Source organism: Strix uralensis, chromosome 1 (assembly GCF_047716275.1).
Source record: "Strix uralensis isolate ZFMK-TIS-50842 chromosome 1, bStrUra1, whole genome shotgun sequence".
In the NCBI taxonomy this organism is placed as follows: domain Eukaryota; kingdom Metazoa; phylum Chordata; class Aves; order Strigiformes; family Strigidae; genus Strix; species Strix uralensis.
In genome coordinates, this window is record NC_133972.1 from 64634881 (window position 1) to 64656804 (window position 21924).

Consider the following 21924-nt stretch of genomic DNA (forward strand, 5'->3'; position numbering starts at 1 on the left):
CTTGCTGTAAACGCTAGTGCTGTTTTGTGGAATTTCTTTTTATAGATTACCATTGGAATTTATCTCAGGCTTCATCAAAATATTCTGTCAAATAGAGACCTGTGCCTTAAAAAAAAAAAAAAAATCATAGCGAATTGATAAGCACTTGCAGCTCTGCAGTATTTCTACAAGAAGTGCAAATATTTCAGAGGTCTTGTTGCGAGCGTGTCAATGTATATGTTATAACAGCGTTATGACTATTGATCTGTTTGTTCCCAAGTAAGTTTTTACCATTCACGTACCAAAATTTTCCTTGCTGTATAACTCTGCTGACATCAGTGAAGTTGAGTTGTCAGTAGGGTTGTATCTTGAGTAGATTTTGTTTCCTGTAGTACGTCTTAGGCTGTGTGTATTTTTTGGGTGATCTGCAGTAATTTAAGGTGCTGTTAAGAGGGAATTTATGTACCTGTTTTTCTATGTTTATTTTTTCTGAAATCCATCAAAAAGGGGAAGGCTTTGAGTCAATGTTAAATTACAAATTCATATCTGAAGTGAGTTTGACTAAGAGGGTTTTCAGTTAGGTGATTTGGTGTCTTTAAGGTTCAGGTTGTGAAATACCAAGTTTTGTCTTTATTGAAGCAAGGTCTTAGGAAAGCCAAATTTGGCATACTCATGAAGAACTATTTCTGCTATTAGAAGGTGCTTGAGAACATAAGGTGACCTAGACTATCAGTAGCATATGAGTCTTGACTACAGATACTATTCCTACTCTGTTTCACTTGTGTGGGCATCTACTCACTTTAGTGGTATTATTCTTGCCTTACAGCAGTGTGAGTAAGAAGAATCATGCCTGTTCTCCCCTACATCATTGTAAAGACTTTATCTATGTAAGTAACATAAATGTCGAGAATATTAGCTATGTTTGTCATTGCTGCTAAGAAAATCGAGGCTTTTTTCTCCTGTTGAGTTACAGCTGGTATGATAGTAGCTCTACTACAGCAGCCTTACAGGCTGATGATCAATTCTATCCTTAAAAGTTGTTTTTCTTCCCCAGGCACTGCATTTAAAAATAAGAATAAATTCTATGTCTGGAAAATTTCTGACATGCATTTGAGCAATTGCAACTCTCAGTGAAATTAAAGCACGTTATGAAATACGAAAACTTCTTTGGTTATAAGTAAGAAAACAGCCAACCTATATGGCAAATATGGCTTGCTTTTCTCTGTAATAAATTAGCTAATAAATTAGCTGACACTTCGAAGTGAAGGTCAGAAACATTTCTAAAAATAGTTTTTGAATAGCTTTTATGAATTACTGTATTGTTTTTAGAATTGTAAAGGTGGCTGAATTTGAATATTTGGCTTCAAGCTTGTAATTTATTCACTTGGGCAGTTGTATTGGTCTAAATTAAAAAAAAAAAAAGGAAAAGAAACAAAAAGAGTGTGTTTCAGTTTACATTACTTTTGCCTGGATGAGATGGATACTGTTGAATATGCTGAAGGCTGGTTTGTGGCAATCTTTTTTTCTCTGTTATGAAATACTTGGGGATGTCAGAAGTGATGCAGCACAATAAGGCAGGAGAAGCAAGTGCCTTTGGACCCAGTCCTAGAATTCAGTGGCATATAAAGGGCGCTCAGTACCTTGTACATTTTCATATCTTAAAGGGTGTAGACAAGAGAAACCTTTTACCATAACGGGAGTTTAATTTCATAGTTTTTATATGAATAAGAAAGATGAACATGAATTTTGGGAGAGTTAATATGCAAGGAGGATGATTTTGGAACATTTGTTTTATAAATGGGACAAAGTAATAATATATTTTTGTTTTGTTTTTCTTGAATGAAAAGCTAGAAAATACTTCTTTTAAAATTATAGTGTTTGGAGTTAATCAGAGAAATAAAGGAGGGGCTGATACTTTTCTTGTTGCTTGCAAATTGTAAATTGCAGTTATTCGCAATCATGCTTATAGCTGGCGTGGGTTCATGTGCATAATCAGCCGCTTTTTGAATGCATGTTCTATTGTTCTGTTTTATTTATGGATTCAGTTGTGATGAGAAAGACGTTATGAAGTTGTTTGGATGAAGCCTTGAAAATGTCTTTTAGGAGTTTTGAAAGTCAGCAAGTGCCTGATACAAACCAGGGCTGCATGTAGTGCTGGAAATTTAGATGAACAAGTTGAAGAGTTTTCAGCCTCAGAATGGAAGGTCAAATTCTGCTTTTGGACTTCGTGGAGCATGAGCCAGCAAAATTCTGGACTGACACAGGCATATTGTTACCATCCAGTTGAAATATAGCCAGATCCAAAAGCCCTGAGGTCAGGAGTCATCCTATCGATTTCGCATCCAGACCCGTTAGCAGCCTGATCTGACCCCTTTCCTGGTGGAACAGGAGGCCGAATTTCCTCCTCCAGTCTCCTTGCACAAATGATGTGGCAGCAGACTTTTGGTGCTAATTATCAGCACTAACCTTCTGATTGATGTGAGTTTGCTTATGTGATTATTTTTCTTAATAGCTATGGTTTTATGTGCCAAGACCATTAGAGGGGTTGTCTGACTGCTTGGGAGAGACTTGCCCTGTGTTACTGGTTCCACTGTCTCACTTGCTGAAACCGTTTGGGCAATGCTTTTTGAGTCTGCACTTCTAAAATCTTTGTTTTTCCTTCCACCTTTTGTCTTAATCTGCTTAAACTACTTGCTTTTCTGGGAAAGCATCAGTTCTGTGTTTGTAAATATACAGTGATGCAGGACTTCAGTCTTTTTGGGACCACTGACAATGGCTGAACACAAATAACAGTAATTTCTCTCTCTTCTCAGTGACAGATTTTTTTTTTTCTTCCCTATGTGCCTTTCAATGAAAGCAATATTTTGGCTGAAAACAAGAGCCAGGAGCTGAACTTGTAATATCACTCAATTCTTTCTGGATCTCTGTCAAAGGCAGAATGGGGGTGGTTGTGTGAGTAGTAACATATATATAGTGGGCTGACTTCTCCGCCTTGTGTGGGAAAGTGCCTTATGCTCAATCTTCTTGTGTAAGTAAACTTCTTTACTTGGGTCTTCCATCCTCCTTCTGTCCAGTGGGAATTATTATTTTAACTGAATTTCATTAGATCAGTTGCCACATTCCACAGCAGATAATAAATCTGTAAAAGATGTGCATATTGCAGGCCAACACCATGCCATGTGCAGCTGCAAGCGCTTGCTAGATAGGGTTAAAATTCTGTATTAGCTCTCTAAAAAATCATTAGTTTTTAAATAGGAAGGAAATAAACTGGTTGGTTAGGTACTATGCAGGGAGCTTTTAATTAAAAGATGTTTAAATCTGATTCTCTCAACTGTCAAAGAATTGAATTCACAAATTATGTTTGCTACAGTTGGTGGTTTGTTTGGGTTTTTTTTTTGTTTTTAGTAACACTGTATTTAAGTTCTTTCTCTGCACTGCTGTAGAGGATAGATGGTACCTCCTGACAGATTCAAACACAGCTGGCTGAGAACACTGCTAGTGATGGATGAGCAATGTCTTTGTTAATGCCCCCGTATACATAAATGATGGGCTGGCTTTATTTATTTATGAGATGTATCCAATTACACATCTCAGAGCAAATGTCCACCGTTCAGTAAAGCACACAATATTGGCATTAAAAAGACAATCCCTGAAATCAGTGATCAATGTATTTTCCTCATTCTCTGGAGAAAGATTGAAATGAGAGGTAAACCTAAAATTCAGCAAATTCAAGAAAGTTCTTTTGGGACCTACTCCTCATCTCTAAGAAGTAGCTGAAACTCAACCAAGGAAGCTGCTGTCTCTGGCCACAAGCAGAGCTGCCTCTGGAAACAGCGCACTGGGTTCACCTAAGATCACTCTTCCACCAGTACAGCAGGTCAGATTCTGTTGTCAGACAGTGATGGCTAGGGTTCACTAGGCTGTTACTTTCTGGGATATGTTTTGGTGAAGTGACCCATCCTAGTTATTAGAAGTGGAGGAGAAAGAATGGTTTTGCCCTTCATGTAGCTTCAGCGTAGTGTTTTGGGTTTTTTTACTGTGTATCTCTGTGTGTTCGTACTCAAAAGCTGATCCAATTTATAACTTGAGATGTCCAACCCACATGAGAAACTTCACAGTGTAAATTAAGTTAGTTTCTTTTATCAAGTAGGTTAGCTATATACTGAAACAATTCTTAGTATTTTGCTCTGAAAGAATTAGTCTGAATAAAGATGGTTGTGCAGATAATCAGGGTGTTAAGCACTTCTAGACTTGAGATCTGTTTGCCCTCTTGGTAGATACCTAGTTCAACTAATAGTAGGGTAAATACATACTTATAAGCAGTTTGTATTGAATAGCTAATGCACTGTAAATTCATCCCTACTTTTCTTGTGGTAACTTATTTATATAGAAGTATGCGGAATTGCAGTTATGGCATAAATTGACAACGTAGCCAAAACCTGAATCTTCTGACCTAGCAAGGAGTAAGTCTCCTGTCCAGTCCTCGATTCCTGATACAAACCTGTTATCTGTTACAGGGGCATTGGAGTCAGCTAGAAGGCACAAATCAGCCCTACCTGGCCCATCAGTTACTGTGCCAGTGAAAGCAGGCAGCAGTATATACTGACAGAGCTCTGAAACATTTGGAAGGTTGTGGAGCAGAAGCCCTAAGACACAGAGCTAGCATGCAGATGGAAATGCAAGAAGCAGTTGAACTAGGATAGGCTTGTGGTTTTCACAGGGGTGGTTGCTGTTTGGCTTTACTACTTTTCTGTTGTCCACCATTCTTTCCTGACGGTGATACCCCAGCAGTTTATTAAGGCCCTTTCCAGAGGCAGTGGAGAGCAAGCATGCCTTATTCTTTGGTTTTAGCTGTTGTGGAGTGTAGCAAGCATGTTTGTTTCTCATTCTGTCTTGCTGGCTGTCTCTGAAACGTGGTGTTTTCATGTTGGATATGGTAGTTCTGCAAGAATTTATATTCACAACAAGGTGTAGCAAGACAGAATTGCAACTACTAGGCAAATCATGTAGAGTTCAGTTTGGTTTCTAGGAACAGAGGCTTACTAGTTATTTTTCACTGGTTTCTGTGCTATTATGTTGTTGTGATAATCTTGGCAGGGATCTGTCACTCTGTGTTGGTATAATTGAAACTTGTTTTCCCTGAGGAATCACTCTGCTGTTTGTTTTATTTGTTTACTGACATTGACAGAGATCCTAATGGCTTTTAAAACCCAATTTGTGCATCACTGAATATCCTCCAAAGAGGAAAATAAAATTAAATTTATCAGTAAAATAGGGTCCCCCATGCAATGCTTTGTCTGGGTCTTAGACTCCACCTGAGCACCTAGCTGTGGGTCTAGAAATGGCACGGTGAGCTGCATCTTGTCTTTGTTTCTAATTCTGTCTTTGGGGCTTTTGTCATTAAGATACTTGAAAGGATAAATGACTATAAGTTATTTAGGGCATCAGTATAAGTTGACCAGCTTTGCCTTGTGAGAAATAAATTAGCTTTTATTAAAAAGGAGGTTAAGGTAACAAAACAATAACCACAATAAATTTCCCCTTTTGGGAGGGTACACATGATTGTATCACTTATTATTGTTATAAATCAAGCTAATTAAGTGTTTAGATTTTTAAAATATATGATATCGAAGTATTTATGCATTTTTTTTCAGCCTTTGAAGAATTTCAGTGAGATCATCTGGATTACTTGTGTTCATAACGCCTTGCTGAATTGTGGTTATAGATAGATGCATGGCTTGTTGCATGCCATGCTCCAGAGGAGCATGCACACTATGATATGACACAGGACAGACATTCAGGAATGTGAGAAGGAAGGGTGGGCTTCTTTAAGGACTAAAGAATGCAGGATAATTTTTTTTCACACCCCCAAAGCTGTGGTTTTGCATTGGATGAAGATTCAGGTATTTTTTTATTTTATTGGTGACTTAGACCATCTGTAATTACCTTTTGACACACTTCCTTGTCATTCAGGCATATAGGGATTGCCCAGATTTCAGTGAACTCTGACTGTGAACGTCATGAGGAGATAAATTGGAAAATACTGCTGATTTTAAAGGTTATCTGTCAGTTTGTGTATATATAGCTATAAGCCAAACCAATCTGACCTCAAACCAGAACTGTAGTATAATAACACTCTGCCTTTCTTATTGTATATCTCTTTTGCAAATCTCCCTGACTTTGGTAGCACTATAGTAATAACAGATCTGCAATATTTATGTTGCCTCTTCTAAGGAAGTGTTCTAATGTGCCTTGGAAAGGTGGGTAATTGGTCTTACCTCCTTTTTTACAGAAGGTAAATTAGAGGTACAGAGAGAAAGCCCAGACCATCTGACTCCCACCTCCTTGTTCTCATTGCTTGGTTCAGTAGTGCAAATCTTGACAATATGCACTTATGCACTTTCAGTCTGATCTATATGTTGTGTTGTATTGCATTGCAGTGCCCAGAACAAGGATTTTGGCTACTGGTGGTGCATCTCACAATAAAAAGATCTTACAGGTAAGTAGAAAATTAAATAATTTGAACTGAACTTGCAGTTACATCTGCACCTTTATTTTGGTGTACTGAATCCAGATCACTGCAGCTGCACAGGAAGGTATGGATATGGGCTTTTGAATCTGTTGCAGGTCTTTGGGGCTTTACTTCAGGTTTAGTGTGGAAACTTAGCTCAATGCTGATTTTATATTGAACTTTAAAGTTTTTTTTACACTCGACTAGTTTTATGAATGTGTATCTGAAGCACCGGTGATTTCCAGGTCTCATCACTTACATCAAATCAGTCAGCAAAGAAATCAAGAGGAGGCTTGATATGGTACCTGAGATTTTTGTAGTTTTTGTAATTCAGATCAAAGTTGGAGGGGGATTTTGCTGGAGCTGAATACTCAAAAACCCCACCCCAAACAAACAAAAAACCCCAAATAAACCCCCTAACCCTACCCTTGTTGTTCTGAATATCTGTTACTTATTAGCATTGTGTCACATATTAGGGGAGGCTATGCTTCTGTACAGTCTGTCCCCCCTCTTCCCACTTCCCTCTTCTGCTGCTGTTGCTGCACATCCAGCCCTGGTTAAGATCCTTCGCCTGTCTTCTTGAGAACAGTGTACTGCACGCTCTCTGTTTCTGCCCACTGAGGTATGGCAAAGCCTTCCTCACGAATGGCGAGAGGCCTCTCATCTGGGTTTTGCTATCATGGAACTACACATCTGGGTTGGGATTCATCTTGTGTGAACCCAGTCATCTGCAATGTGATGTCTGTATACAATCTGCCAATCCTGTAATGGTCAGGGGAGATCCGGTCAGTTACAGTGCAAAGGAAACTGGATGGTATTTTAACTTATTAAACGTAGATGTCTCCCTCTGGGTGAGCCAGAGAGCTTTCTCTACTCCACTGACTGCCTTGACAAGCTCCCCTTTAACTAGAGGTGCAGACACAACCTGGAGTTAGATGTTTACACCAAAAGGCACCTGTCTTAATCTTGGGCTGAGTCCTGGTATTGAAGTTAGTCAACACAGGGTGAATTGCTTTCTGGAGATGCCAGTTCCTTTCCGTCAGCTAGAGAGAGTCTAGAGGACAGCCTCAACTATGTACCATATTCTTTGACAATTGCAGTCATATGAAAGGAAACTTGTCTGCTCTACGAATCCTGAGCTGGAGGTTGAAGGGCAAAGAGCAGAAAGCTCACTCTCTCCTAAGGCATCTAAAACACCTGTTTGTATAACCATTGGTTGTACAGCTGATTGGGACACAACAAATTTGGCATGTTTTGCCTGTAGATGTCACTTCTCTTCATTTGATTTGGTTATTTTGCTTAGGAACTTGATGTTGAAAAATTAACTGATAGGTTAATTGCTTAAAACATGGTCCCTGCTGGAGTAATTCTACGAAGGATACATCAGGAAAGAGATTGGATTAATATATGAGTTTGTTTTTAAAGCTGTATCCCCGATTTAGGTGCCAGTAGGTTTTCCTTGCTGTGGAATGAAGGCAGAAACTGAATGACCTTGTCATAGAATCACAGAATGGTTTGTGTTGGAAGGGACCTTATAGATCATCTAGTTCCACCCCCTCTGCCATGGGCAGGGACACCTTCCACTAGACCAGGTTGCTGAAAGCCCTGTCCAACATGGCCTTGAACACTGCCAGGGAGCGGGCAGCCACAACCTCTCTGGGCAACCTGTGCCAGTGTCTCACCACCCTCACAGTTAAGAATTTCTTCCTTCTATCTAATCTGAATCTACCTTCTTTCAATTTAAAACCATTACCCCTTGTCCTATTACTACACTCCCTGATAGAGAGTCCCTCCCCATGTTAAACAGTGGTGGTCCCAAAACTGACCCCTGAGGAACACCACTCATCATTATAACATGTAATTCTGTGATATACACAGCTGAAAAATTGTGGGGATGGGAGAGTGGTGGCTGTGGTGCTTGCTATTCGCGTGTAACAATACAGCTGCTTTTAAAACTCATTAAAGGTGTCTTAAAATAGTATGATCAATACAGTGTCAACCATTTAATTCAATCACTGGTTAATTGGATCCTCTTTTTTAATTTAATCCAAACTTCAGAAACCATATCAGTTGCACGAAGTATAACAACTTCCACTCTTATCATGGTCAATTTGGGGTAATTTGTTCCAGGGCTACAAAAGACTATCATTTAATTAATCAGCATTCACTAACTCCTATATTTTACACCGCAAAGGAGGCAACTTAGGAAAATCTGTTAAAAAAGTATAGTAGGGTGGCTTTCTTCATGGTTCTGGGAGCCTTTTTATAACATACGTGGCGCTTGGTTAATGACCACATGAAACACAGTGAAATATCTTTAACAGTAAAACCTCTAACAGTTTCTTTTAAAATTATTCATGAGAAAGACCATAGTTTCAAATTACTAAATATATGAACTTTGAATAATTTTAATTGTCACAAAAGGTAGTTATTATTTGTAGTATTACAGCACTTATTAACATTCAGTATAGAGCTGCATTGTATAAGGCTGTGCAGAGATGCAAAACAAAACAAAACAAAAAAGACCTCTGTTGTCCAAAAGAACGTACAATTCAAACTTAAGAAATACAGATTAGAGATGAGATGAAGAAGCAGATGGGGAGTGTGCTAAAACAATGCAGTAGTATTGGCTGGCAGGATGGGCAGTGGAACCAGCGCTCTGTGACCTTAAAATTTCCAGAGGGCTTTTTAATGGATACCGTGATTAATTTTCCATTTGTCCTCTAGCACTGAAGCTCATGTATTGCTCAGTGCTGGCTTGCAAGCAAAGTTAGGCAATACTGACTTGGCTATCTTACCAGAAGAGAGAGTTTTAAATGCATAAGCTCAGGCTTCCATTGGATTCTAGTTAGCAGCCAGCCATTTTTGTTTAAAATTATAAAAATTGGTGATTTTCAGAGGTTTTAGTTTGCAGATTCCCCACAAACTTTTAGAGAAAGAGGCAAAATCCTTTAGAAATGTCACATACTATTTTTTTTCGATAGCATATATGGATTGAATTTGTAAGTCATCTTTTATGAAGCCTTGGGGCCCATGATCAGTAGGGCTATAAATTCCTGGATTGGGGTTGCAGATCACTAATCCAAATGGTTTGGATTCCTGGATGCTCTGGCCTTATTTTAGACTTGATTGTATGATTATAAATCGGGTGATACACTGTTCCCTTTGGCAAAAGTAACAAAACCAGCAGATGTTAAATCTGAATTTTTACCTGCTTCTTGCATTGCTCAGCCTGAGGGGCACCTGCAATCCTAGAGGTGATGAAACCAAAATGGAAAGAGTTTGTTGACAATGTTTCTGGAGTACAGTTACTGAACCTCCTATGTCCCTATCCAAATATGTCTTCATTTTTCCCCTTCTTGTATCTGTTTTCTTAAACATGCACTGTGGGGAAGAGCACACGTACTCAGTGAGTGTGAGATGCCTGGTGACGATTTCAATGCAGAACGATGTGTGGTTGAATAACTTTAGTATCTGTTGGATACCGTAACAAATTATTTGCCTGTAAAATTTTCTTTGTATTGCTCAAGCCAAGTTGAGAAGTGTCTTGGTATATCTTCATAGCTAAAGATCCCTTGAATACAGGAAAATTCCTGGTGAACGTAGAAGACAGGCTTAGCAGGCCTTCATACTGCTGGAGCTTTTCTTTAATCAAAGTTAAGAATTGAGGAGCCATGACTGGTTCCTCTTTCCTTCCTTCCCACTTGGCTCAGTCATAAGCATGATGGTAGAAAACAGGCACCAGCTGTGGGTTCCTGAGCAGATCTCCTTGCCCCATTGTAAGTCTTTGGCATGGGCTGTTTTGCCTTATGAGGGAGATGATGCTTGGACCTAGACTCCTCTGAATTTGTAATAGAGAGACCTGGAGAGAAATGAGACTTTGTTTCCTGGCTGCAGTTATATCTCTAGCTCAGATGTACCAATACCCTGGTGTGTGACAAGTTCAGGACTCGTTGCCTGCAGTGCTTCTTTCTGTGTGTACCCAAATGCTTGGCTGAGTTATACGGTAGCTAATTGTTTTCCTAAGCAGTGATAGGGGATTGCTTATCCCTTGTCTTTCATGGACATGCATAACCGATGCTTTGGTACTTCTCAGGTCCTGTCTGATGTGTTCAACGCACCGGTGTACACTATCGATACTGCCAATTCTGCTTGTTTAGGAAGTGCTTACAGAGCAATTCACGGTAAGACTGTAAGGAGATACTTCTGAGCAGTCTGGGCATTTAATTTCAGTTGGTTAATACTTGGGATTAACATTACTGAAAATGAGGGGAGAATAAAGCTGTGTGAATCTGACTGGAAGGTGACTCAGGTCAAAGAGGGGTTTTTGCTCTTAGTACGCTTGGATCAGGCCCAAGAATAACATTTACATTATAATTCAAGTCGGGTGCCTGCTTCTCAACCAAGGAATAGGGCCTGGAAACTGTTGGTACTGACAGGGGAAGATCTAGGACCTTGATGTGTTAAGTTGCTAAATCCATGTGCTGCTCTTAGATGAATACAGCCACCTGAAGATGCTGGTGTAGCCTGCTGCCTCAGTGTGTGGACCAGGCTGGATTGTCTGGTCAAACCAAACAAAAGGTCAATTCTAGCAAAGAAGATCAGAGAGGGCGGAGATAACAGGACCGGCAATACTGCTGGCCAAGTAAATGTTATTAAACCTTATATGTATCTTCCAGCTTTTAAACGTCAAGATGAAGGATGTGCAAGGTGTCCTGGGCTCCATGCTCAAGTATGCACTTTCTCTTGTAAAAGTGTAAATCTTGGGATACTCTTAGGTTGACCAGTCATTTTGCTTGCTGTACTACACCACTCACTGTAATGCAGCAGCCCAAGTCCCAGATTTAAAATGTTAATTAATTTGATCTATGAATGCATGCAGGTGTATGTTAAGGGTGGGCCATCAGCCATTTAAGAGTTGAATCCCAGGCAGGAAATTTTATTTATGTATTTTAAACCAGTTTCTAATATCTTACAGCTAAGCATGTATCAAATTCCAAAGTCCTTATTTAGGCCAACTTTTGTTAGCCACAGTTTTTCTGATTAGAAGCTTTAGGATTTGGACCTTAAGACATGGATAGCTTCTGTACAAGTTCATGTAAGATCATGGGATTGCAACAAGCATGGAAAAGATAACATCAGCCATCAGAAGAAATGAGCCAAGTTTTAATTTTAGAAGCAAATTCTGCTGTCACATTATAACATCTGAAGACTACATGCTCTCTTGCATTTGAAAACAGCACAGAAAATTGCACAGCCAAAACTTGAGTTGATGTGTTTAATGCACACAGCATGGTCTCCTCTTTATTTCCAGAAGAGACACAAAGGTTCTGTCATGCAAAGTATGCTTTTGCAGGACAGTGGAAACAGTACTGTTAGGTTATCAGTATGTTTGAAGCCACAATGGGACTATTTTTCCATCTTGGGGGGCCAAGTTTCCAAACTGTTTTTCTCTGTACTCAGACTTTGTCTGCTGCTTCAGAAGTCACCAGAAGCTTCCCAGCACCTAATGCTGCAGGCAAATTCCTTGCCCATGAATGCATGTGAAATGTGGAGCCATCATTAAAGGTTGTGCAGATATTTTGTATGTACGGAAGATGTGTATTCCCTCTGCCAGTTTGGCATATGAAATCTTGAAGCTTGGTTGACAGAGCGTTTGAGTGAAGATTTCAGATGCCATGCTGATGGAGGAACTCCTCAGCTCAGGTACTCTGCCAGCCAAGCCCCAGGGGCTTGCTGTGTATGTTTCTAAATGGCATTTCTGATTGATGCTTTCAGCTGACTCACTCTTGGCCAGGCAAAGGAATTGAGTAAAAGTGAAGACTACTAATATAAATGAAATATTGATGGCAAGGACTCCTTAATAATATTGCAGTGTACGTCTTCAAGTAGGGTGTTCCACGGTTAGCCTGGGGTTCTTAGCAGGTGTACAAGAAACTCCTGAAATGCTGCAATTCACTTGCAAAGCAAAATGCAGTAGTAGCAGAACTCCCCTATTACTCTGCTTCCTTATATATAAATATATTTAATAATTTGTAGCTTATTTTCTTGACAGTGTTTTCACTTCCTTTTTTTGTTTAGTCACATTTTGTCCTTGAATTCCTTGCTTCCACGTATTTTCACTGCTGTTTACTGTGTTGTTGTAACCATAAATAATTACTGATATTGTTGAATAGCATTTCTGCTGCTTACCTATTCTCCAGGGTGTGAATTGAGTGATTGGCAAAAACTCAATCAGAGAGTCCTAACTTCCTGGGCTAGCGCGTGGGAATGTAAGATCTTCTGCCATTTATCCTTCAATCCTGAATGCTGACCTGACCAGAGAAGATCAATATAATGTATTAATTTGCCAGGGAGTCAAGGCACATCCCTCATCGTGCTTTTTGCATTGATCAGGATTGTGATTCTCATTGCAGGGCTTGTAGCTGAGATGAATGTGTCCTTGGCTGATGTTGTGAAATTAGCACCGGAGCCTAGATTGGCTGTTACACCAACTGCTGGGGCTGAGGAGGTGAGCAAGCTTGGGAATACCATTTTTCTTTTCATTTCCTGTCTTCTTCAAGATGTAGTGGTTTGCTAATTCTTCTAGTAAAATAGATTAATTTAAGAAACATTTGGTACACAATTCTTGTTCCTTGTTGTAAAGATAGATTTGATTTTGGGAGATCTTTAGTGTTGTAATGGTGCAATAATCTGATCACTCCATCCAGGTGTGCGAGAATAATTCTTTTTTTTTTTTTCTAACTGGGTGTGATCAAAGAGCAAAATCTGTTCCTTGAGGGTCAGAAAAAGTTATAAAATAGGTTGAATTTGGATACAGGATGGTCAGGTTGTAACTGATAATATTGATAAAATAATCTTGACTTGTTTGCAGCAAGCAGCATGGAAAAAGGTGTGGTGACAGTGCCTTCTGGCCTCTTGGAACACATCTTCAAAAATCCTTCCTGTCTGATCTTAAACAGTGGTCAGCAATCGTATATCTTCATTTGTAGCTCCCAATTGGAAAGCGTGCCAACTGGGAGGATTCAGTAGGCACAAATCTTTGGCACCATGTCCATCCTGGGAATTTCGGTGCATTTGAACGTGAAGCTTGTGCTTTATGGGGTCACATAGGTAAAGCAAAAGAAATAGTCATTGTTCCTAACTATGTCATTCCAGCCCTTGTAAAACCAAGGAAGGAATCGTTGTCTCAGGCCTTCCAGTGCAGCCCTGCACCTCTCGCTGTCAGGTGCCAAAGGCCTTAGTTTACAACAGCTTCTGAAATACAATGTCCAGTAATAAATAAACAATACAATATAGTAAGATTCGTAGAGAACACAAGTTTAAATAACCAAAGGTGAATCCAACTCTGTCTTCAGCTCTGCAGAAACTTCTTTTACATCAACACAGCCTTGTGCTCTCCATTTATGACATTTGGATGTGCCCTAACTACAGGCAACAAGGTTTTAAAGCTTTTATTTAAACTGGGAAATTAATGATCTGCCAGAACTACTAACTCCCAGCTACATGTGTAGTGAAGCACCAGATATCATCATGAGTAATAATAGAAATGATCATGCTGCATTGTGCCTGCCAGCATATTATTTAATTATTAACTGAGATGGAGGAGCTCAGTAATCGAATAGAAGTCCCCTTCAGAAATATTAAGACATTGAATAATTTAAACTTGATTGATCTGATCTCATTTACTCAACCTTCCCCCCTCATTTTAAAAGATAAAATAATTAACAGCAATGGCCTGTGTTGTGTGTGCTGCAGCTGAAGCCTTCTGCAGAGAATACACTTCAAGAGCAGATCCCTGGTGTCTGATTCAACCTCACGTTGCTGCCCTGTCCCCACCAAAAATGCTGTCTGCTGAAAAGCTGCCAGGCTGGCTTGTGTGGAGGTGGAGAGTGCTGAGACCTGCTTTTGACCCCTTGGTGCTGCTTCAGCTGTAAAACTCAAGGGCAGGGAACACAGCTGTCACTCACAGGGGCCTTGCAAGAGCAGCAAGTGCCTTGTACCCCTGCAGGGGCCAAGCTAACCTAACTGGAAAGATCAGTGGGAAATTCATTTACCTCTTTCTATTTTACTGTCTGCATAAAATGGCCTGGAAGCTAAAAGAGTTAATTATCTCCCTCTCGATACTTTTCTTCTCCTTTTCCACTTGGTTAGATCTAGCTCTCGTAGCACATCTTTTTATTGGTTTTAAATGATGTACAGCAGTGAATTATTGCCCAGTAGATAAGAGTGAATGATAGAGAAGATAGTGGCCAAACAGCATGTGAAGGAACAACCATTCCTGTGCTTTAGCTTAGCTTGCCAGCTTCATTCCATTAAAAGCAGCTTCTTGCAATTACGTATTCCACATAATATTTGTTTTCTTCCTGTCTTACAATTTTGTAGTTGATGGTAGATTCCTTGGCTGGTTTCATGGCCGTGAAACTGCAGAAAGCCAGAGGGCCTGTCAGTAATACAGTGTGTTAGCATGAACAGTGCAGTAAAAATTCATAATGTGATGAGTCAGTTTGATTCTGTTTTTTACAGAGCTGCATCTCCCTGTCCATCCAGTTTCATTGTGTTGAGGTTAGAGCCTTTCACTTAAATGACGGTTCTTTTTATAAACTTCAGAGTCATCCTGAGGTTAAGTTCTGTCTCACTGAGGAGCTCTTGCGAAAGACTCTGGCTAACCAATGTGAAATTCCCTGGACCACTTCCCTACATTTTTTGGATGGCCACAACTAAATCTTGGCAGGGTGGAGAAAAAACAGGTTATAACACAGCAATCTGCTCAGGGTTCCTCCTTTCTTCCTGGTATAGGTTGGAGACCACATGTGTTAGATCATTGGAGAGAGGAAAACCTCCTATAGACAGAGGTCAAACACAACAGTTTGATGTAGCTTCCTCTTCATTGCCAAGGCTTATGCATGCAGTAGGGGTTTCCAGGAACCAAAAATGCAAAAAGTGTTTCTTTGATTGCTGAGGGATCGTTTGTGATAACGAATGTGATTTCAAAAAGGAAGGGCAGGGCACACAAAACAGCTTTTCTGGTTCAATTAAACTGATGGGCAAGTAAAATGGAATGAAGTCACAAAATGGGGTACATATTGCTTGTGATGGGTGATGAATTAGTAGTTAGTGGAAGCTGAAGTCCCATACGTTCCAACTTGTCTAGCAAAAATGTGACTTTATCCTGTAGCAGACCATCCTGCCTTGAAGAGACCATTTCAAAGAGGATAAATTCCTCCCTGTGGCTGACCCTAACTCTCTTAGTTGAACCTGATTGCACAGTATATTTGTAGGGTGTGGGGGCTCACTTGAGCTTGTTTCTAATTCTGTCAATACCCAAACAGGTCATAAGGTATTCTGGTGGTAACCACCATGGTGATAGTCTTTGGTCACTTACTCAACCTAACTAGCTGAGATCAGTCATCTGAGGTTTAACATGATGATTCCTCCTTCTGTATTTTCAGAATAGCAAAAATTAAAGAGTCATCTCACCTTTTTGGAGTCATCTCACCTCCTATCCCCCTGAGGAGAAAGATTAATCAGAACCACTGAGCATGACAGAAATAACCAGGAAATTCTAGAGTAATAAATACATGGTAACAGACAGAAAGAATCAATTATTCCAGCATTAGAATTGAGATCTATTTTAGTAATCTCTTAAAACAGAGATGGTTGGCTAGTTGGTTAATTAAGCAAAAAAGCATGAGAGAGAACATGATTGTCTGGAGTTGATCTCTTGTGTTTATACAAGTCGTGTGCCTGTGACATACTGTCACATTTATTGTAATATTTTCCTGTAGGGCTTTGTAGGGAGAAGGCGTAGTGCAGTTCGCTACCTCTGGATGTGTAATTTTTGATTGCATTATTGACTCTAGTGAGATGTATTAATCCTGCAAAAATTCAAGAAGGGAAAATGTAGACCTAACAGGTTTTCTTGACTTCGGTGAATTGCCTTGTAAGTAGGTAGATTTATAGAAGTGACCTTATTACCCAGGAAGGTTATAATGACCTATTTATTGATGTAAAATGATGATATTTTTGTTGAGTTAGATTTTGGAGGGGGGAGGTAGTTTTCTAGAATTGGTTTAGGTTGATAATTTAGTGCAAGGTAGGTAATAATAATACAACGACAAAAATATAATAGGTATTGATGGAAGTTTGATTAAGGTGATTTGTGTAGCCAATATTTTTTTTTAACCTATTAAACTGATTAAGATAGGCTTGCAGAATGAATATCTGAAGTAAATAAAGTAACTGTTTGAGGTATGGTTCCTGGAGCAGTCTTCAGAGTATTTCAGGAAACTGTCATATTCTTTCTGCTTTACTAGTATTCTTTCTGTGTTAAGAAAGGTGAACAACTGCTGTGATTTAAAAATAAAACATTTGTAACTCCTGATTTCTTAAGAAAATCTCTTTGAGTAATTTGAGTTCAGTTTTTTTTAAAAAAAAGGACCTATCAAAAGTAACAAGTGTTTGTGAGAGACTGATTAATTTTAATCTATTCAGGGTAGATTAAATGTACTCGGTAGATTAAAATTAGATAATCATCAGCATCATCTTTGTAAATTGTAAATTTTGAATTGCTCTAATCATTGGCTAACATAGCATTGCAGGAGATAGAAGGATCCATGTGGATTGTCACTTGCAGTAATAATTTGTAGCTGGTTTTGCTTTTAGAGGGCAGCAGGGACAATGTAAACGGTAAAAGCTATGTTGAGTTCATAGGCTGGTACTATGGTGAGATATAGCATAGGATAACATATTTGATTTAGACTAGAGAGCAAGGTAACATCTATTTGAATAGATTTTCCAGAGAGGGCAGGTTAAGTTATTCTCTGTTATAATGCAATATTTATCATTGGCATTTTCTTATTTATTTGTGGGACGTTGGAGTGTGGCCAGATTGTCCCAGGAGAGAAGTTTAGGGTTTGGAAATGAAGCCATCAGAGTACTGCTGATGTTGTGGAGTAGGCTATAGAGATAAGCAGGAGAAAAAGTGGTAATACAGCAAAGACAATTAAATTATGGACAATAATAAGGTTCATGTTGTGATACATATAATTACTTTTGTTGAATATCATGGTTTGATATATTAAGTTTGAGGCTATGACAGAGAGGGGATTTATGTTCTTGAGTTTTTATGCATCATTGAGAGTTCTTTATTCCCTTTGGACCTCAATTATAAAAATAAATCTATATAATTGCCTCAGGAAAAAGACTTCTGGAATCACTTAGGAGGAGTTGCCCGAGGTTCTGCAGAGGGAGTTCAGTCACGGCAGACGTGGAGAAGCATCTTTCATAGACACAACTGTGTGCGTGCTCAGGCCATGTTCTCGGTCAGTGCAGTTTGGCTTTTCTTCTCTTCATGGGAGCTGCACTGCTTTGGCCCCAAGCTTCAGCTGGTGTCAAGCTGGCATGTAAAATACTGCTTGTGAAAAGCTTGTAGTACTGCTGCGTTTATCAGCCATGATGTACTGGTGGTATTACAGCCAAATTCCCTGAGGAAGAGGGATTTAAGACTTTGGCTTAGCTCTCTGGACTGTGCTGCTTTTTACCCCAAATGAACAGGAACAGAGTGCAAGGGATAGTCTTAATTTTTTGTTTGCATTTTTTTCAGATGGTCCATAATGCAGCATTCTTTTACACCTAATGGCTGAGAAGCTTATTGCAAATGCCTGAATTTTCTCAATTAGCAAGCTAAGTGCTTAAGTCCAATAAACAGGAAAAGAAACTGTATCACTAAATGTGGTTGTTCATTTATTTTGACACATTTTAATTTAGAGTGATGTATTAACAATAATACTTCCCAGCCTTCTACTAAATGGTCTGTTGTGTATTTTGTAAAGATACTGCTGGGTAAGTAATATGGAGCCTGCTTTCTTACTGCCTGAGCTCACTTAGCACTGCAGCTCTGTTGTGCTGAATCTTTGCTGAGAAGTGCTTAGAGTTTATCAAATTTACGGAACAGCAAAGTAAGAAATAGTGAGGCTCGATTATAGATGCTTCAGTGAATAAAGGAGCTGTTTTTGTTTGACATGCTGATACTCCCAGTATAGCCATAGTTGCCTGCTCAATATTTTGTTTACTCTGCTGTGTATATTTAGAAGAAATGGGAGCAATAATATTCTTTGAGAACATGAAAAGAATATATATATGTACTTCACTGAGCCCCCAAGGCCCTCATGTAGTTAGTTAAAAATACCATGCCGAGTCATGTGGCAGTTCATAATAGTGGTGCATTTTATTTTCTAACCCCATAAATCTGCATAAATCTCCATGACCTCAGTATCACTGTCCTGTGGAGAAGAGGAGTTGGGGCACATACATGTTAAATGACTTGCCCGGAGTCACTGAATGAGTCTGTTGCAGAGGTAGGAGTGAGTAGATTTCTGTGTTTTAATCAGTGAAAGAGACTCTAAGACTCAGTCACTGTGAGATGGGTTAAAAACTGTCCTGATGATGCCTTGGCTAGCAGTGTCTCTTTCCGTTTGCTGTGGATGCTCCTTCTCTTCTTCCCCTTCATATACTTAATCTGTTGTAGAAATGTATTTTAACTTCTGTAACATCTGGTTGGTAAAAGGGAAGAGTTGATCAAAACAGGCTCCTTCTGCAGAATTTGTCCATTAAGTTGCTCTGACCTGCCATGGTGGAAGTGGGAATGAAGAGATAAATCCAAGTTTCACTGCTCAAACTGAAGCAATCATTCAGGAAGAAGGAAACACAGAAACTGGATATTTTACCATCAATTGAAACGCAAAATCAAAAGATGCTAATTCTTTATTTCCTAGATGAGAAAACTGTGATTTTTTTTTATTTTTTTTTTTTCTCTGAAAAAATGTGACTGTTATAGACACTCTGACTCCTGCAGGACTGTGCATAAAACTGCATAAGAACAACCCTGTCTCTTCCTATGGCCTCATAGTTTACGCTTGAAACATTTTCCTCCTGAATTTTTCGTGCATATACATATACAGTTGTTGGCTGTGGATCTTACCTGGAAAAGGATAAAATGCATTTAAATGCTGGATCTCACTTATTGATGAGAGCAGTAATTCACTTTACTGGGTATGATTCATTATGGCTCTATAACCTCTCTGAACCTGGAGCCAGGAGTGAGACTGCCATGATTATGAATAACATCAGTACAGAGGGCTTGTAGACTAGACTGGCGGCCCCTAGGATTCATTGCGGCAGGGATATGACCTTATGGCATCCTCCTAAGGACTGCTCCAGCCTGTACCAGACCTCACACTGGCTCCTAGCAGTCCTTTCTTTGTGCTCGAGCCAGCAAATGAGTGAATCTTGTCAAACTACTGATTTTATTAGATGGACAGTTAAAACCAGAAAGAGGAGATAAGGAAGAAGGTGTATTTCCAAGATCTAGATGTTTTGGGTTCGAGCCAGCAGTAGGGCTAGGCTCTATTCAGGATTTCTGCTATGTAACCTGGTCACATATAAGCAGCTCATCTTCTGCGATACGTCCTGTGATGAATTGGAATAAGAGAGAAAAAAAAAAAAAAGGTAACAAACCAAATCCCAAAAATCCCAACATGAATCTTGCCCATATTCAAAAGCATAGAGTGTGTTTGAATCTGGAGTTTTGAATTTGAGTCTTGATTCTTCTTTTTATGGTTGTAACAATTCAATATGTAAAAATTCCTGGAGAATTCTAGCTAGGGAAGTACTTTTGGGAAGGAAAGATATTTGATGTAGTTGTGGAAAGAAGTTGGGTCTCTATTTGTCCCCCTGGGCCTGGGATCAGGGAGTGAGGAGCCTGACCATGGAGCAGATTGTAGATAAGTCATGGCTATGAAAGATATGAAGGAGAAAAGAAGCTCAAATAGATATGGGAGTATGAGAGGGGTGGTAGAGGGTGTGTGAAGTGTATTTTAGAAGGCCCTGGTCAGCATATTGGCCAAGGAAGACCTTTCTGACGGTGGTGTTTGACTGTGCTTATTAGCAAGGCAGAGGAGGAGGGGACAGAGGCAGTGATCCGTCCTGAGGTAGCGGAGGGAGGCAAGGACAGGAGTTCTGCCTCAGTGATTAGGACAGCTATTATGGAGGGGGCATGTCAGACTAGGAGAGGTGACTTCAGCTGAGCTGCTTCTCTGGAAGTGTAATGACTTCTGCTTATGGCAAGAAGTCAGCCACAATACGAACAACCTGTGCGTGTCATAAAATTAAGCTGTATAGGAGAGATGGTAAAAAGGACTGTGGCATTTGAAGAAGGAAGACTCTGCAGCATTTTCTTGAACTAATTAGGGAAAAAAACCCCAAACCTTTAGGTACCTACAAAGATGCTGCGTTTTTCAGGTCTGAAGATGCAGTTAAAAACTGCAGCATGATTTAAAAATTTAATTTTTTGACCTAGGCATATTTATTTCTTTTTCCTTTTTAGATCTATTGTCCACTTCTGAAAAGATATGCTGAGCTTGAACAGAAGGTTGTCTACAACCCAACCTCTTCTTGTCTTGCGAAATAGAAGCAAACAAAATTTATAAGTTGGCTGAAGAGCGGACTCCCAAGGAGAAGATCAGAAAAGATTTGCTCAGAATTTACTGGAGTTGTTTAAATCATTTTGTTCCTCTTAGTAGACAAATAATTTTTAAATGTCTGTATTTGAGTGTGTTGGTGGAAAAAATTACATCATGATTGAAAACTTGATTAAAAAAGCATCATATTGCTCTGTGTGTTTGTAACTTCAATTTTTCTTAGGTACTTTTTCAGATCATTGCTGTTTTGGAATAGCTGGATGACAGTCAAGTCCCTTGTATCTATGAATCACTCTACTCATCCCTATCAGCTCTGATTATGCAATTGTGCCAGCCTCTGCATACCTATCTGGCAGAGTATCTCAATTCCACAACTTCTCCTGCTTAAATCTTTTGAGGCTATCTTCTGTACATCTGTAGCTGGTTGATGTTTATATCTCTGCCTACGTGAAACCAACAGACAGCAGAAGCACACCAACTTAATCCCATCTTTCTTTAATATGTGGAGATTTGTGGTATGAAGGCTGATTAAAGTCTTTAAAGACTCCATGGAATCCTCAGAGAAGGGGAATTCTTGTTATATGACACTATGGAAAGTCTGTTGTGTGATAAAACATGATGTGTTTGGATTTTATAAATTATGGAAAGCACAGAGCCCTTATGTGATACAGACACCATTGTACAATGTCTTACTTGACATCAGTTTTGTAAAAAAGAAAATGAGGGAACAAACATGGGAAGTTTTACATGTTTCCTGTCTGTTTCAAAAAGCAGTCAGTTCATCTGCACACTGGTTTGGGGTTATTCTGTTTTCCTTTCCTCCTTCAGGTGTTGTGGCTGTAAGACTTTTTGTGCTATGCCGAGTGTGACTGCAGAAGTCGGGCTCTGGTCCCAATAGGGCATGAAGGTCATGTTTTTTGATACCACCAATATCCTATTTCTCTCTTGGAGATC

The 21924-nt window shown here is 39.4% G+C and overlaps 1 protein-coding gene across 8 annotated transcripts in view; it reads left to right on the plus strand.

Annotated features, from left to right (window-relative positions):
- The window catches only part of XYLB (xylulokinase), an 83683-nt gene extending 62521 nt beyond the window's left edge, over nt 1–21162 (plus strand). For 5 of the 8 annotated variants that reach the window (XM_074869260.1, XM_074869268.1, XM_074869287.1 and 2 more), the window contains 5 exons: nt 6420–6478; nt 10587–10674; nt 12907–13001; nt 17689–17814; nt 20877–21162. In XM_074869260.1, the coding sequence (XP_074725361.1) occupies nt 6420–6478; nt 10587–10674; nt 12907–13001; nt 17689–17814; nt 20877–20960 (452 nt within the window). In that variant the 3' untranslated portion in view covers nt 20961–21162. Of the gene's footprint in view, nt 1–6419; nt 6479–10586; nt 10675–12906; nt 13002–17688; nt 17815–18095; nt 20721–20876 lie in introns of those variants that run through there. The other 3 variants (XM_074869292.1, XM_074869293.1, XM_074869278.1) reach the window with 2 other exon arrangements.
- The last annotated feature ends 762 nt before the right edge of the window (nt 21163–21924 follow it).